General features: G+C 47.6%; 1 protein-coding gene across 3 annotated transcripts; it reads right to left on the bottom strand.

The window, feature by feature from the left end:
• Window positions 1-9,068: 9,068 nt before the first annotated feature.
• Window positions 9,069-17,882, bottom strand: LOC133972295 (cell division control protein 42 homolog). Of its 3 annotated transcripts, none has more exons than XM_062409661.1 (6): window positions 17,808-17,882; window positions 16,210-16,314; window positions 13,184-13,256; window positions 12,969-13,078; window positions 12,389-12,586; window positions 9,069-11,151 (listed from the first exon to the last, which is right to left on the bottom strand). In XM_062409661.1, exons 2-6 carry the CDS (start codon window positions 16,312-16,314, stop codon window positions 11,062-11,064), a joined length of 576 nt encoding a protein of 191 aa, XP_062265645.1. In that variant the 5' UTR covers window positions 17,808-17,882; the 3' UTR covers window positions 9,069-11,061. The 3 variants fall into 3 exon arrangements, with proteins under 3 accessions (XP_062265645.1, XP_062265646.1, XP_062265647.1); XM_062409662.1 differs by lacking the exon at window positions 17,808-17,882 and adding an exon at window positions 17,395-17,673; XM_062409663.1 differs by lacking the exon at window positions 17,808-17,882 and adding an exon at window positions 16,411-16,517.
• Between the last annotated feature and the right edge of the window lie 50 nt (window positions 17,883-17,932).

Below are 17,932 nucleotides of genomic sequence, written 5' to 3'. Positions count from 1 at the left end.
TCAGGAAAGCTGGGCTAAGCTACAGCTTCTCAATGGGGGCAGGTGTAGCCCCCCCCCACCAGCTCCTCCACATATGGTTACTTCTGGTTTCACAAAAGCAGGATGGCAAACCAGTGGGTGAAGTCCCAGTGGGCTGACACTGGGTTGGAGGTCAGTGATGTGAGGGTGGGGGGGGGACATGTTGCCACAGAGAAAGACACTTCTATCTGAAACATGGTTGAACGCCGCAGCGTGAACATTTCTATTAATCAACAGACCATGTAGGTGCCCCCCCCCCCCCCCCCCGTGCATGTCCGTTTGTAAGAGCCAGCTGGTGTTAGATTCCCAAGGTGCATTATTCACTCATTATCAGCTCCTGCTCCTCGTACAGGGGGGATCACGGAGGAACCACCATGTCGCAGTGCATGTGGACCGGAGCGTGAAAGGAGCTGCGTGAGGCGAGGGTTTGAATCCCTGGAGAACTGTGAGATCATGTGACGCGTGCTTCATGTTACGCTGTCCTGACACTTTGGTGTTTAACCCACTTCCTGTGTCCGTCTGACTCAGCACCCCGGCCGTCTCTGCTTTGTCCCCCCGCACCGTCCCACATGAGGGACGACTCAACGTCCACCTCTCCGCCTGCTCCCCCCATTTCTCCTTCTCTTTTCTTCTCTCTCTCCCTGGGTTTGCATCTCCCCCCCTCCCCCACACTGATCCTTTCCTTGACTATGGACACAGTGTTCATGTGTGCATTTGGGGGGGGAGGTGTGGGATGAGGGGGGGAGGGGGGTAACATCCCATAATCACCAATCAGAGGGATACTGGGGGCAGTTGTCATAGAAACCTCATGCACGGCTCTCAACGCTCCTCCCAGTCCCCCCCCCCCCCCCCAAAACACATCTCATAATGATAATAATATCATTTCTGAGGCGAAAACGGAAAAGAAGAGAGAGGGGGGAGGGGGGGGGGGTGTACAGACCATAATACTGCTCCTGTTCTGCTGATCACCATGGAGATGAGCAGAGGGCTGGCAGTGGGGGCAGAGGGAGGGGGGGTTATAGGCGGGGTCAAATTACCATGTAAGTCAAAATGCATACCATAATACTTCTCGACTGCACCCCCCCCCCCCCCCCCCCCCCCCGCTCCACCTATGCTGCCCCACAGAGCGAAGCTGCAGCAGATCACAAAGTGCAGATGGATCAGACGTCTGCCACACAAGATAACGCACAACACCACCGACTGACACACAACGAGCTGTGGAGGCTCAGAGGAGCTGGATGTCCAAACTGCCCCGGGACACTTTCACCTCCGTCTCACCGTGTGTCTCTCTCACAGAGACACAGGAAGTGAACACTGGTCTGGTTAATGGGACCACGTCTCGTCCGATGGTTGAGGAACATCCCTCAGTTTCTACAACCAAACATTCACACACCTCACAGCCAGATGTGCCTGACACGTCTCTGTCTTTTAATCCTTGCGACTCTATGATCGTCCTCTAGGAGACAGTTGTCCTCGCCCCCCCCTCCCCGTGCCGCTCAGGTTTTCCTGCCTTAGCTCTAGCTCCTTTCTAGGACACCCTGGTCCTATCAGTCGACAGGCACAATGGTTCTTTGTGCTCACAAACAACACACTGTCTTAGTTCAGGGCGGCACGGTGGTACAGTGGTTTCACAGCAGTACGGTTCTGGCCTTGAACCCGACAGCCAACCAGGGCCTTTCTCTGTGGAGTCTGTTCTCTTTGTGTCTGCTTTGGTTTTCTGCAGATTCCTCCGGCAGCACAAAGAAGTGCAGCTCAGGTTGAGACTGTGGATTGTCTCCATCGGTCTCAGTCTCTATTTCAGATCTGAACCACGAAGGTTTGGTTTCGTCCATTTGACATCGAACTCTGATCGAACACGTGTCCACTTCCTCCTGTCCTGCAGAAAGAAGAGCGGAGACGTGGACGCTGCCGTCTTGCTTTCGTCGTCATTTTGAGACACAGTCTGTGAAGCAGTGATCCTGTTGGGGAGCCAATGTCTCCGCCCAATTTTAAATCATGTTTTACATCTATTTTTATTTAATATAATTAATAAAAAATTTATAAAGAAAGTACTGCAGCCAGCCACCAGGGTGCGATTGTGATGTTTTGGCTTCACTTCAGGGAGCTGCCATGTTGTGTAACTATATTCACAGTCCATGTTGTGGACTCTTGTCTGTGTGTGTCTGTTTGATTTAACCGTAAACTAAATATCCACAGAAGACGTCTCCTGGAATCCTTTGCTTGGCTTCACAGAGACGGACATTTTCCAGTCGACCAGGCCACAGTCCCCTCCGGTCAGAACGTGACTGGTTCCAGTGGAGACAGTGTGGGAGCAGAGCCGGGACTGAAGCCAGACTCCAGTTGTTACACTGAACAAAGACTTCATTTTAGCTTTTTCTGCAGTTTTGAGTCGACGCTCATCTAGAAAGTCATTGGCTTCCATTTCAGGTTCGATATAAACTCCCTGATGTGTTGCAGGATGGTTTCAACAATCAGGCGGAGATGATATAATAAATATGAGACTAGCTGACGTGTTCATCTGCACAAACTCTGTACATGAGGTAGTTTGGTCCGTATGGTCCACCGGGATCACCTCCACCACCGGGATCACCTCCACCACCGGGACCACCTCCACCACCGGGACCACCTCCACCACCGGGATCACCTCCACTACCGGGATCACCTCCACCACCGGGATCACCTCCACCCCTGGGATCACCTCCACCACCGGGATCACCTCCACCACCGGGATCATCTCCACCACCTGGATCACCTCCACCACCGGGATCACCTCCACCACCGGGATCACCTCCACCACCGGGCCCAGGGAGCCAGTCTTGCTCAGATACTTCACCAGTTGATAGATTCAGATGCCACTCTGCTTCTCTGCCTTTGTGAGTCACTCTGCACCTGAAGGTAGAGGCTCGGACACACACAGACACACACAAACACACACACACATATATATATACACACAATGCTTATGGGGTGTGTGTGCGTCAAGGGGGGGGGGGGGGGGGTGCACCCCACACAAAAACCAGTCTTGGGCCACACGATAATCCTATCTCCCCCCCCTTCTTACTTCACTGCCTCTGCCCCTCCCCCCACATATCAACACAGACATCCCATAATAGCCCCTCCTTGTTCTTTCTTCACTGCTTGGCCTGCCGCTCCATAATAATCACACCACTAATTCGCCGCCCCACACACACATACACACACACATACACACACACACATACGCACACACATACACACACACATACACACACACATACGCACACACATACACACACACATACACACACACACATACGCACACACACATACACAAACACACACACACACAGCGCTGCCATCATGATCACTTCCTGTTTGAATGGCTGTCGAGGGACAGAGGTACAGTATCCGAACAGCAGCCTTCCTCTTTGTGACGTCTTCATTGCCATCGCCACCCCCCCCCCCCCCTCACACACACACACACACACACACCCACACACAAACATACTGTACTACACATCATCACAAATTCAAACAGAAACGAGAGTCCGAGCGTTTTCTTATCTATCTGAACCCTGGAGGACACAGACTCACACGGATCTGTCGTCGTTGATATTTTCCATGTTGGGTCTTTTTAATACGTTTGGCTCCAGACCTGTGAGTCGAGAACCTTCTGAGATTCACCTGAGGGTCACGAGATAAGGGTTCAGGTTCAAAGTTCATTCTGCTCCTTAGGCCACAGCTTCCTGTGCTTTGGAACCGTTGCTGTTTATGAAACTCAAGTTTGCAGCTGCATCAAAAAGTCAAAGTCATGGAGCAAGGACACATCCTGATCAGTGAGGAAATCAATGACCCAGTGGCTGATGGGAAGGAGCCGCTGGACAATGTCTCTCAGTCTGTGAGCTCCAGTGTGTTGTCTGTTCCGTACCCACCTGCAGTGTGGCACATACACCACAGTGTCGTCTGTGAACAGTCGTATCTCCTGTAAATCCGATGTAATGTCCCTCAGGCACATTTCACTTCCTCCTTCCTCTGTGGACTTCCTGGGTCTGGGTCTCCTGATCCAGGATCCGTCTGTCCCCAGGTTCAGAAACATCTGGACGAAGCATGTGTGAGTTTGGGAGACAGAACTAATCAGGGAAGGGATTTGTAATCGTTTCAATCTAAAACTCCATCTCTGATGTTAATATATATATCACAGTTTCTGATGGATCACAGACTTATTTTAACAGTTGTTAGCAGGTCGTCTCTGGAACGTCCTGTTTGATGTGGACAGACGCTTGTGGACGTCGGTGGTGATTCCAATGAAGAAGACACAGATTTAAAGTCTGCAGAGGAATCATTGATCCTCAGAACCTCAGTGATGAGTTCAGGGACAGACGTGTTGGTTCTTATGGTTTTGTGTTGCCATGCATACGCCATTAGTTTCTATTTATGGCTCGTCTCTATGATGCGTTCATGGTAAAGACAAGAAGAGAGTGACGGTTAATCAAAGTGACACACACACACACAGACACACACACACAAACACTTCTAATACAAGACGGATGCAAACATTTTAATACAAAAAGAAAACTAATATCTCCAGCTGATAAAGCAGACGACAAAGACACAGATGAAGACGATACAGACAAGGAAGACACAGGCGAAGAAGATACAGACAAGAAGATACAGAAGAAAGTAGACATGGACGAGGAGGACACAGATGAAGACGATACAGACGAGGAAGACATAGACAAGGAAGACACAGAAGAAAGAAGAGAGACAGATGAAAAAGACACAGGCGAAGAAGATACAGACAAGAAGATACAGAAGAAGAAGACATAGACAAGGAAGACACAGATGAAAGAAGAGAGACAGATGAAAAAGACACAAGCGAAGAAGATACAGACAAGAAGATACAGAAGAAAGTAGACATGGACGAGGAGGACACAGATTAAGATGTCCAGAGAGTTTGTTGTTGTTGTTTTGTTGGTATGAAGTCAAACTGTCTGACGCGTTTCTACAGAAGCTGAATGAGAGACTTTGATTTGAGGATTTGACTGAAGTCAGCATTGAGGCCTGTTCGCAGACACACATACACACACTTCTAACACACGACGGACGCAACATTTTAACACAAAAAGAAAACTAATATCTCCAGCTGAAAAAGCAGTGACACAGACGAGGAAGAAAGAGACGAAGAAGAAAGAGACGACGAAGACGATACAGACAAAGAAGACAGAGACGAAGACGACAGAGACCAAGAAGACACGGACAAGGAAGATACAGAAGAAAGGAGACATGGACGAGGAGGACACAGATGAAGATGTCCAGAGAGCTTGTGTTGATAAGAGACGATGTCTGTGTCTGTCCTACAGAAGTCATGTGATCTCCGCTGTGGAGCTAATCGTCACTTCCTGGTTCCACCTGAATGTTTGTTGTTGTTGTTGTTGTTGTGTTGGTATGAAGTCAAACTGTCTGACGCGTTTCTACAGAAGCTGAATGAAGAGACTTTGATTTGAGGATCTGAAGTCAGTGTTGAGGCCTGTTCACAGACACACACACACACACACAGACAGACACACACGCCGCCATTTTATCTTACCTTCTCAAAAACATATGCATGCACCCACTCTCTCTCTCGTGCACACATTATATGTTCGCACGTCTCCGCAGACACACACACACCCAACCCCCACCCAATCCTCTGCTCGACGCAAACACACACACACATACACACACCCTTTCCCAGCTGCAACCCCCCCCTTCCACACACACACACACACACCAAAACACACATATACCTCCCCCTCACACACGTATGCACCCCCCCTGTATGCACACACATTCGTGCACGCTAGCACACACACACTCAAACACACACACGCCCAGTTCCCCTCCCCCCTCCCATTCCATACCAGGGCACGTTGTGACAAAACAAAGAACACCCCATAATAGTCAGTAGCACAGTATGCATGGTAACCAGTTATGTCAGAGATGAAGGCACAGTGCGTGTGTGTGTTCATATACAGTGAAGCACACACACGCACACTTACGGCTGTGTGTCTGCAGATAATGCTCAGTTCATACATAAATAAAACGCACATACACACACTAAGGATACACAAAATTAGACACAAACATTTCATAAACCCACACAAATACACCTCCCACACACATACACACACACACACCCAAAATTACAGGCGGGTATTCATCCACACACAAACACAGGAGTGCATGCAGCCACATGTACACACCCAGAAACACACACTTACAAACATCGATACACACACACACTTAGAAGTATACGATCATGTAAGCAATGAGGCACATGAACAACAACACTGAGGAAGAGAAAAGTAACACAACGCACACACAGTAAACACATGAAAAATTTAAAAGGGGCTCAAAGTGAACACAAAGAGGAGAAATACACAAAACTGACACAACATGAGACAAAGACACAACCTGGACACACACGTACACACTTCAGAGAACAGACACAGACCCACAACACGGAACACACAGTATGTGGGTCACCTTGTATTTTGTAACCTCAAAAACCGATGTTTGTTAATGTGTTTCTGATCAGTTTGGTTTTAATTAGTTAATTGATGATATAAAAAGGGGCTGAACGTCATGATTGACAGCTGAGCCTGACTCCTGATTGGTCGAGGGAGTGTCTCATGGACACCTCGTCTCCAGACGCAGGAGACGGTCGCGTACGTATCCGAGATATTTTCATTTTGATCGGTGGGAGGAAGTGGATTCCTCTTTATTTATAGTCTATTGAACACACAGACACACAAACAGTCTTTACACACAATAAAACACACAACTATTCACACATTCAAACACATTTTAACACAGATACGACCGCAGATGATAAATTCACTGAACGAACATTTATATTTCCTCTTTGTTTTTCATTCAAACACAGAATTTAGTCTCGATTCACGTTTTGTTTTGAAAACAAACTATATTTTCCTTTCTGCTGTTGGAGAAGAAAAGATTGAAAATGAAATAAGAGTTTTTTATTTCCTGTTTTCTAACAAACTAAAACTGAAAACAACATTAATGTGAAAATGAAAAACCTGATCCACTTCCTGTTGTGTTCCTAAACAAACATGTTTGTATCAAACAGTGCATGTGTGTGTCTGCGGGTGCACGAGCTGCATGTGTGCACGTGTACAAAAGAAAAAAAAAGAGAGGTCAGGTTTCTAACCCATGATGCAACTCTTCTACCCCCCCCCCCCTCCCGCCCTCCTCCCCCTCCCCCCTCCCCTCTCGACTGGTTGCCCGTGGAGACGCACTTATATAATGAGGTCAGTGGACATCCCATAATATTCACCACACCAGCAGTCAAGTGTCGGCGGCTGAATCAGCAACAAGACAAGATGGCCGCCACACAAACACCAAGATGATTCATCAAGTCCCAGAGAGTCAAACTGAAACTGGTCTGACGTCAGTTCCTCTGCTGGTTGACCTGCTAGTTAACCAGCTAGATAACCAGCTAGTTGACCTGCTAGTTCTGAAATCTATTAATATCAATGCAAATTAAAGACTGTAAATAAAGATGGACGACATCACGGCTCCAGAAACTGAAGCCATCACTCCTCCATGTTGTCAGATGGGACAAAACAAAACAAAGTAGATGTATGTAAGTGTTTCTAGTCCTTATCACACAGATGATTGACAGCTGACTGACTCGTGATTGGTCGAGGGCGTGTATCCCCCCCCCACCCGGATCTTCACGTGGACCTGAGGTTCTCCTTCAGGATCCTGAGGTCAGAGGGTTCAGGATGAACTGCACAACCTGGACATGAATAACACAACTCTAACACACTGATGGAAGCAGGAAGCGGCTGAGGAGACTTTAAAAACACGAGAACATCAGTCGGACGGTTTGAAGAAGAACAAACACTCAGGAAGACGTGGACATTTGTCCCCCGTCCGGTTGTTATTGGTTTTAAAAACTGATTCCTTCACGTGAGCAGCTTCTTCATGATGAGCTGCAGGTTGATAAATTATAAACATGCATCATATTTCATTAGGTTTGACAAATGTTTGAATCTGAAATCAAATAAACAGTAAATGGATTGTAAAATGTTGACGTGATTTTTTGAGAATCAGTGTTGATCGTGTGTGTGTGTGTGTGTGTGTGTGTGTGTAATCTGGAGGATGACGACAACACAACAACACGACTGTGAACGAGACGTGTTGCAATGATGAAAATAACTGTGGGGACAGACGGTTGTGAAATGACTCAAGTTGAAGCTGAAGGAATCAAACCCTCAAACAAAAGACACAAGAACACGGAGGAGGAGAAAGAGAGGGATGATGGGAACCATGGGGGGGGGGGGGGGGGTCTGTCTTCTGTCTGGTTCCCGTCGCCTCCGTCAGTCAGACAAAGGATCCTCCATTCTGCTGGAGGATCCATTTTACACTGCCAATCAAAATGAACCCAGGTCATTTACATACTGTACTAACTGAGGCCCCCTTCAAAACCAGTGGCACAGCTCCCCCTGGTGTCCACTGTAGGGCACTGCATAAACCCTCCAGACGGTACGGGGTGTGAAAGATGCCGCAAAATAATGAAACCCATTAAAATAGTTTACTGATGAGGTCAAGAAACCCACAGACACGTTAGTTAGTGAAGACAGTGGACGACAATAATTTGTTTGACTGAATGTAAAGAAACTAAATAACTTGCAAATATGTCGTAGTTAAATATATTGAAAAATATAACTTTTAATGCTGAGAAATATTAAGCACATTTATAACATTTCATATATCATATGTGCTCATCTTTATGTGATATTGAAGGGGGGGAAATAAGAAACTCCAATGTTTAAAATGTTGTGTTTGTTTTCTATGGGAAAATGAACATTTTAAAACTACTTACATCCCTGACACAAGACTATAGGCCACAGTTCATAAAGTTGTGTTTTATTTTAAATAAAAATTATAATAATATACATCCTATTAATTCTGAATTTTGTTTTTTTTCTACAAATGATAAAAAAAAAGGAGATTTTCGAGCAGAGGAGGAAACATAAGAAAAACTGAATAAAGTCTAGGTGAAACAACATTCAAGTAGTTTTTATTATTTCCAAACACCCACTAGTTCCAACATTCATCTTTCAATACAGAGGTTTCCACATCTGTAGTTATTGCTTCAGCTGTTATTGTGATTGAATTTCTGAAGTAAGAAGCTTGTTATTGTTCAGTTGGACAAACCAGGCCGGTGAATCTCACTCAAGCTGTTGGCACAACTGTCAAGTAAAGGTTAAAATATCTAAAGAATAAAAAACTAAAGTGTCCAAAAAGAAACCTGGTAAAACAATGTTCCCCAAGAAACAGTAAGAAGCAAAGGAAATAAAATAATACTTGTGATCATCCATACGTTATAAACCGTCATCTCCAAAACAATGGAAATACATATTTAAGCAAAGTGGAATTTTAGTTCATGTTAATGGGGATAGGCTCAGTTTAAGGATTTGAATTGTTGTGTCACCTTCAAATAAGATAATCAGTAAAAGAACAAAAGAACCGAATCATGGTCCCAGACCCAGAACCAGAACCAGCTCCTCTGGTCTGACTAGATGTGTTGGTGGGTCTGGACCGAGGAACCGTTCACACCTGACGTGTCTGATAAGGTGTGAAAGAGCCATAACATCTGAGATTTGTTCACGTTAACAAACACTGATTATTTGCTACTGGCCACAAAACAACCTTTGAACTGAGCGGTATTCCCCTGTGCTGCCTCCAGGAGGCGCTAATACACCAACGAGCACTTGATGTTCCAGTCCAGGCAGGAGGAGCGAGGAGTGAACGAGGAATGAACGAGGAGTGAACGAGGAGTCGTGTGAGGGAGAAGTCAAATCTACTGAACCAAGATGCAGCCAGGACAGATGAGAACCTGTGAGGCAGCTGCAGGTCAGGAAGTAAATGTGTTTATGGAGTTTACCGGGTGTTCAACTTCTTTATATTTGGTTGCTTATGTTTTTATTTGTATTTGTAGTTATTGATAATAAAGTTAAACTGTAAAATAACAAACCTTAATTACATGTCCCTGTCATAAGGATTTAAAAAACCTTTTCAGCGATCACTGACGATTTAAAAAAATATGTGAATATATATCTACTGGCCGACATCAGAACAGTTTTCCTCCTTTACATCGTCATCTGCCCCAGGAGGGAGTTTCAATCATATTTATATTTAAACTGTTGTGTGTTTGTTGTCCACAGTGAGACGTCAGCAGGGAAAAGGCCACGGTGACAACAACATGTCGTGATGTGCAAACGTGTGAGTCTCAGCTGAAACCCTGAGTCTCCACACGTGAGTGAAAGCTCCGGGATCCTCGTGTTGAGCAGGAAACAGAAGTAAATGAGTAAAGATGTCGATTCTGCAGCTTCACTGCAAACACACACTTCAGGTGAACTTTGATAAAAGAAACAACAGCAGCTTGTCCATTCGTCTGAATCATAACTTGATTAACTTCTTTACTTTGTTTAAATCTTTGTTTTTATCCAGATGATGAAGAAGGTTCGGTCGATCTGAGATAATCAGTTTATCACATCTCTGGACTGCTTCCTCTAAAGTAGCTGTGTGTAAATACCAGAAATAAAAAGAAAATACTACATTTCGTTTTGTGTCACTTGCATCTTCAACAGCAGATCAATTAATAGAACACATTTAATTAACCAGATGTAGCATAGATAGCTGATCTTCACCTGTTTGTGTTTTAAGCCCTAAAATCTACTTCAGACACTTTAGACAATTCTTTTTAAAGACTTGTTTTTTATTTTAATGTTTTTTTTTAGTTTCAGCTGTAACTGTGGCTCCGCCCACTGTTCTGGAATCTGCCTCATTTCCTGGAGTGTTGTTCCAATGTGTTAGTTGTGTTATGGTGACGTGTATCTATGATGAAAACAAAGCTCGTGTCCGTGACAACACCACACCCACATTAAGTCACTACGGCTGAAGGCACTGCTGTCTCACGCCCCCCCCCCCCCCGCCCCCCGTCTGGGTTTTATCTCTGTTCCCCGTGTCCACCTCCGCTTCCTCTCGGGACATCTATAGCAGGACGCAGCGCTTCTTGGGTTTGTTGTCCGGAGGCTCCAGAGCTGCAAGGATGGCCTCGTCGAAAACATTCTTCAATCCCCGCTGAGAGAGAGAGGGGGGGGGGGGGAAGGGAGAGAGAGGGAGAGAGAGATAATGAGTTGTTTGTCAGCAGGATCTACCTCCATGAAACTTGCTTAGATTTTTCTGTCCAAGATGATGATTCCTGGGTCTCGATGAACAGAGGATCTACAGGTGTGTGTGACTTGATGCATGTGGGCGGTGCCTGTGTGATGCATGTGGGCGGTACCTGTGTGTTGCATGTGGGCGGTACCTGTGTGATGCATGTGGGCGGTACCTGTGTGATGCATGTGGGCGGTACCTGTGTGTTGCATGTGGGCGGTACCTGTGTGATGCATGTGGGCGGTACCTGTGTGATGCATGTGGGCGGGGCCTGTGTGATGCATGTGGGCGGTGCCTGTGTGATGCATGTGGGCGGTGCCTGTGTGATGCATGTGGGCGGTGCCTGTGTGATGCATGTGGGCGGTGCCTGTGTGATGCATGTGGGAGGTACCTGTGTGATGCATGTGGGCGGTACCTGTGTGATGCATGTGGGCGGTACCTGTGTGTTGCATGTGGGCGGTACCTGTGTGATGCATGTGGGCGGTGCCTGTGTGATGCATGTGGGCGGTGCCTGTGTGATGCATGTGGGCGGTGCCTGTGTGATGCATGTGGGCGGTGCCTGTGTGATGCATGTGGGCGGTGCCTGTGTGTTGCATGTGGGCGGTACCTGTGTGATGCATGTGGGCGGTACCTGTGTGTTGCATGTGGGCGGTACCTGTGTGATGCATGTGGGCGGTGCCTGTGTGATGCATGTGGGCGGTGCCTGTGTGATGCATGTGGGCGGTGCCTGTGTGATGCATGTGGGAGGTGCCTGTGTGATGCATGTGGGCGGTGCCTGTGTGATGCATGTGGGCGGTACCTGTGTGATGCATGTGGGCGGTACCTGTGTGATGCATGTGGGCGGTGCCTGTGTGATGCATGTGGGCGGTGCCTGTGTGATGCATGTGGGCGGTGCCTGTGTGATGCATGTGGGAGGTGCCTGTGTGATGCATGTGGGCGGTGCCTGTGTGATGCATGTGGGCGGTACCTGTGTGATGCATGTGGGCGGTACCTGTGTGATGCATGTGGGCGGTACCTATGTGATGCATGTGGGCGGTGCCTGTGTGATGCATGTGGGCGGTGCCTATGTGATGCATGTGGGCGGTACCTGTGTGTTGCATGTGGGCGGTACCTGTGTGATGCATGTGGGCGGGGCCTGTGTGATGCATGTGGGCGGTACCTGTGTGAGCGCCGAACACTCCACGTATTTCACGGCCTTCAGCTCCCGAGCCAGCTTCTCTCCGCTCTCGCAGCTCAGGGCTCGCTGTTTGTTCTTGGCCAGTTTCTCCAGAGTGTTGCTGTCGTCCCTCAGGTCCACCTGCGTCCCGACCAGCAGGAACGGCGTCCGCGGGCAGTGGTGGGAAATCTCAGGGACCCACTGGGAAGACACAGAGACTTCAGTTTGTACAACTTGTCTCTGCTTTTTAATTCTACATCACACAACTCACAAACAAATTGGTTGATAAATTAAAATATATGTATTCAGACATATTAGTGGATGTTTTACAGTTTAACTATAAACAATATTGTATATTGTTTATTTAAATGATCCCTATTAGGATCCCTGCTACAAAAGCAATCAGCTCCTCTTATTGATCTACTGATCTGTGAATCGAACAGATTCTAATTTCACATCATCAAAAGTTTTACTGAAGCTATTTCTGTAGCCCTGAAATAGAAATATATATAGATAGAACATTTGGATTACTCCGGCTATTGAATGAGACGTACCCAGGCGACAGAGAAACAATGAGACCAACCTTCTCTCGGACGTTCTCGAAGGAGGAAGGTGACACGCAGGAGAAACACACGAGGAAGACGTCGGTCTGAGGGTAGCTGAGGGGCCGCAGCCTGTCATAATCCTCCTGACCTGAAGGGGGAGACATGGAGAATACAAAATATATAAATAATAAACACACACAGCTCCGAAAGGCTGGCTTCAGTTTAATAATCCACATGCACAATTGAGTTTTACCTGCAGTGTCAAACAGTCCCAGAGTGTAGGGCTCCCCCCCGATCATCACCGTCACTGCATAGTTATCAAACACCTGAGGAGAGGACAGAGTGGTGAGGACAGAGGGTTGAGGACAGAGGGGTGAGGGGTGAGACAGAGGGGTGAGGACAGAGGGATGAGGGGTGAGACAGAGGGGTGAGGACAGAGGGAAGAGGAGTGAGACAGAGGGGTGAGGACAGAGGGTTGAGGACAGAGGGGTGAGGACAGAGGGATGAGGAGTGAGACAGAGGGGTGAGGACAGAGGGGTGAGGACAGAGGGATGAGGACAGAGGGAAGAGAACAGAGGGAAGAGAAGAGAGGGAAGAGGACAGAGGTGTGAGGACAGAGGACAGAGGGGTGAGGACAGAGGGATGAGGACAGAGGGAAGAGAACAGAGGGAAGAGGACAGAGGTGTGAGGACAGAGGACAGAGGGGTAAGGACAGAGGGAAGAGGACAGAGGGGTGAGGACAGAGGGGGGAGGGGGGAGGACAGAGATAAGAGGACAGAGGGGTGAGGACAGAGGACAGAGGGGGAGGAGAGAGGGAAGAGGACAGAGGAGAGAGGGGTGAGGACAGAGGGGTGAGACAGAGGGAAGAGGAGAGAGGGAAGAGGAGAGAGGTGTGAGGACAGAGGACAGAGGGAAGAGGAAAGAGGAAAGAGGGGTAAGGAGAGAGGGAAGAGGGCAGAGGGGGGAGGGGGAGGGGGGAGGGGGGAGGACAGTGGGAAGAGGGAAGAGGGAAGAGGGGTAAGGAGAGAGGGTAGAGGACAGAGTGGTAAGGAAAGAGGGGTGAGGACAGAGGGGTGAGGACAGAGGACAGAGGGGGGAGGAGAGAGGGAAGAGGACAGAGGAGAGAGGGGTTAGGACAGAGGGGTGAGACAGAGGGAAGAGGAGAGAGGTGTGAGGACAGAGGACAGAGGGGTGAGACAGAGGGAAGAGGAGAGAGGTGTGAGGACAGAGGACAGAAGGAAGAGGAAAGAGGAAAGAGGACAGAGGGATGAGGACAGAGGGCAGAGGGGTAAGGAGAGAGGGAAGAGGGCAGAGGGGGGAGGGGGGAGGGGGGAGGACAGTGGGAAGAGGGAAGAGGGGTAAGGAAAGAGGGGTGAGGACAGAGGACAGAGGGGTGAGGACGGAGGACAGAGGGGTAAGGACAGAGGGGTAAGGACAGAGGGAAGAGGACAGAGGACAGAGGACAGAGGGGTGAGGACAGAGGACAGATGACAGAGTGGTGAGGAAAGAGGGGTGAGGACAGAGGGAAGAGGACAGAGGGGTGAGGACGGAGGACAGAGGGGTAAGGACAGAGGGAAGAGGACAGAGGACAGAGGGGTGAGGACAGAGGGGTAAGGACAGAGGGAAGAGGACAGAGGGAAGAGGACAGAGGGAAGAGGACAGAGGGGTGAGGACAGAGGGGTGAGGACAGAGGGAAGAGGACAGAGGGAAGAGGACAGAGGGGTGAGGACAGAGGGGTGAGGACAGAGGGATGAGGAGGAACATTAATACCTCAGCTTTAATCAGGTTCATCTAACTCTGTGTAAACACCATAGGAGTTGTTATGGAGCTGTTTTGTGTGAACATGTTGACGAAGGGTTTATGATTTCGCTGCAGCTCAGGGGAACAGTTCCCTCCTCCCTCGCTGCCTGACACGCCTGCTGACCTCAGGTCTGTGGGGGAACTGGAGCAGGGAGTGTTCGCAGCACGGCTTCAACATGTCGACCTGCTGCGTTCTGCCGTAGCCTGCAGACACGCTTTGGTTTTAATGAAGCTCTGGAAACACAGACGGGTTCCAGATACACAACATGACACAGCCTGCAGGTCAGGAAACCACAACAGGTTCTACACACAAGGACGTGAGCTGCGTTTCCTCCTGCATCTGTTTCATCTGTATTCAAACAGGCAGAATCCCAGCAGGCGACTGAGAGATAAATTCAACACCTCCAGGGCTGTTTATTAAATCCAACTTTCTATATTTCCATTAACAACCATGTGTTTGAACACTGAAACCATCAAATACCTGCTGCTGTGGTTCTCTTTACTTATTTGATCAGAAAGATTCTGATTTAAACGTTAAAGTCCACATAGGTGACGACGACAGGACGTTCAGATGGCATACAAAACTCTTTAGTCCCTAAATTACAATGACACCTGTTATTTAACACAAAATTTTAAAAAACTCAAGACCACACAGGAGGGTTCTGATCGGCCTCGTCGGGACCGGAGGGATCAACACGGGCTGTCTGCCAGAAGGGCCAAGATAACGTTAGGGTCCATAGGAACCCAGCCAGCTGCACCTGTGAGCTAACGTTAGCATCTGTGCACTGCCGGCAACAAGCACATCTGTTTCCTCCTGTGTCCCTGGGGGGGGTTTTCACTGAAATGACACTGTTGCCTCAAGGGAAATAAATGAGTCACCAATGTAAATCTACATTTCCCATCAGCCTCAAATGCACAAATGTATTACTTTGCATTAATTACGTTGATTCTGAACTCAAGACTTTAATAATTAAAAATAAAAATTTCTTAAGGAGGAGTAGGAACCCTGTCTTAAGTATATAAACACACATTCCTGCAGCCAGAACACACACACAGAACCAGAGAAAATACATGACACAAAATCACACAGAGACACAAACACACACACACAGTGATGATAGTGTGTTTTTGATGGAGCTCAGCAGACAGAAGCTGCTGGAAACAGTCTGATCACAAAACACTGTGGAAACAGCTGCAGCTCCACGAGACACAAACACAAACACGTTGTTAGTAATCATTTTACAACTGGTTCTAAATAAAAAGGGTTTTTTATAGACTCCAAATGAACCATGAGGCAAACGTCTCACTTCACAACTTCCTGTCCCGGGATCGGGAATCTGGCAGTCGTGAGTTCATACGATGCATTACACCATCGTTCACCAGGAGAAACACCTGACTGGTATTAGTGGCTCACTCGGTTGGCCAACTCCCGTGTGACAGAAGACTGGGAAGACGTGTTGTTATTGAAAACGTACTCACCGTGGGGACGTACTCAGAGGGGAACTTGTTGGTGGTGTAGGAGATGAGCAGGCAGGTCTTCCCCACTGCTCCGTCACCCACCACCACACACTTTATAGTCTGCATCTGAGCGAGGGAACAAGAGAAAGCTCATTTTAAAAGTGCGTTAAATGAACGTTAAAAAATGAACAATATTTAAGAGCTAGAACACATCAAACGTACCTCGAACTGTATTTTAAGACTTTTTAAAGACGTTTTAGAACCCAATGGAAACCCACACAACACAAAGCCGATAACGAAAAGGGTTCAACGGGTGTGACAACAACTTCTCTTCTTCCGCATGTGTTTCAGCTGCACGTAAACGTCCTGCGCTCTTCACTTTGAAGGTGAAGGCGTCGACGAGCAGACTGGGAGTCACTGGAAACAGTGGCGGCTGTGTAACCCGGTGCTAACAACACATGTCTGTAGATCCTGTGACCACCCGGACACGGAGGAGCTCGCATACCCGCGCTGCCGCTTCATTACGGGGGGACAATGGCAAAGGGGGGTTTGGTCTGCCAGTCCATCACTGGCTCTTTGTTTGAGGCCGTTTGGCAGTGACCGTGCTCGGCTGAACTCTGATGAGTCAGGGACCAGTTAACTGGTCATCTGCTGCGACCATGACACCAGTTATGTCAGGATCATTCACTCCACAGTGAAGTTAGTGACAAACACGTTGATTGCGCATCGAGTCGGTCCAGTTTCAAAACCAGCAGCGTTTAGAGATGATCACTTTATCTACTGGGTCAGTTTTATAACTTTAACTCTCAAATAAAGGACATGAAACATAACATTCATGTGTTTGAGGATCAGTTCATCTGGTTATTTCCTTCTTTTCAACGTTGGACTTATTAGTTTGAGTATTTTTATGAGAAAACAATGTCAAATGAAAGTGATATATACACATGTATATATATATATATATATATACATGACCAGTGCTGCTAACTGATAGCTTATATGCGTTTCATGTAGTTTTACCAACGCTTCTCTGGTTTACAGTCACTTCCGCATATAAACAGTATTTAAATCTCTTTGAAAAAACAAACTTTACGTCTTTATTTGGCGTCAGTTCGTTCGTTTGAACGGTTTTAAAGTTGTTAGAGTATAAAGTTAGAGACTAGTGACGCAGGTTTTTAGTGAATAATTGGTGAAAAGTTTACTTACGAAGTTAGCGAAACAACCGGTTAGCGAAGTTAGCTCAGTGGCTAATGTGAAGGAACATCCGCCCACAGCTGAAAGGCCTGTTTTAAATAAAGTTTTAAACTAACACAGGAACTAAATGACGTGTTACCAGTAACTCTTCTTTAAAGTGGAAGCTCTGATTCACGGAACGATCCCAGTTTAACGTAGCTTAACTTAACTTAGCTCCCAGTTAGCCGGATGTTGGTTAGCTGTTTGTTATGACAGCTGCCGGCTAGCAGCGTTAGCAGCTAATGAGCTAACAGTGAGCGGAGCGAGTCTGAGAGTCTCAGAGAGAAGTTCCAGTGACATGTGACGAACGACTGGATACAGATGTTTCCCCCACGAGCTGTGAAACCAGATGTTTCCCCCCCAGCCTCTGGTTACAGATGTTTTACCTCTGAGCTCCACCGACTCTGCTGCTGCTGCTCCGCCGCGTTCAGGTGCTTCAGGAAACTCACACTTCCCCTGGGAGCCAGACCGGAAACGCGACCTGTGTGACGTTCAGGGTCCGCTGGTTTTA

The sequence above is a fragment of the Platichthys flesus genome, chromosome 17, assembly GCF_949316205.1.
Source record: "Platichthys flesus chromosome 17, fPlaFle2.1, whole genome shotgun sequence".
Taxonomy (NCBI): domain Eukaryota; kingdom Metazoa; phylum Chordata; class Actinopteri; order Pleuronectiformes; family Pleuronectidae; genus Platichthys; species Platichthys flesus.
Note: the sequence above shows the minus strand (reverse complement) of the source record. Positions and strands in the feature narration are given on the sequence as shown.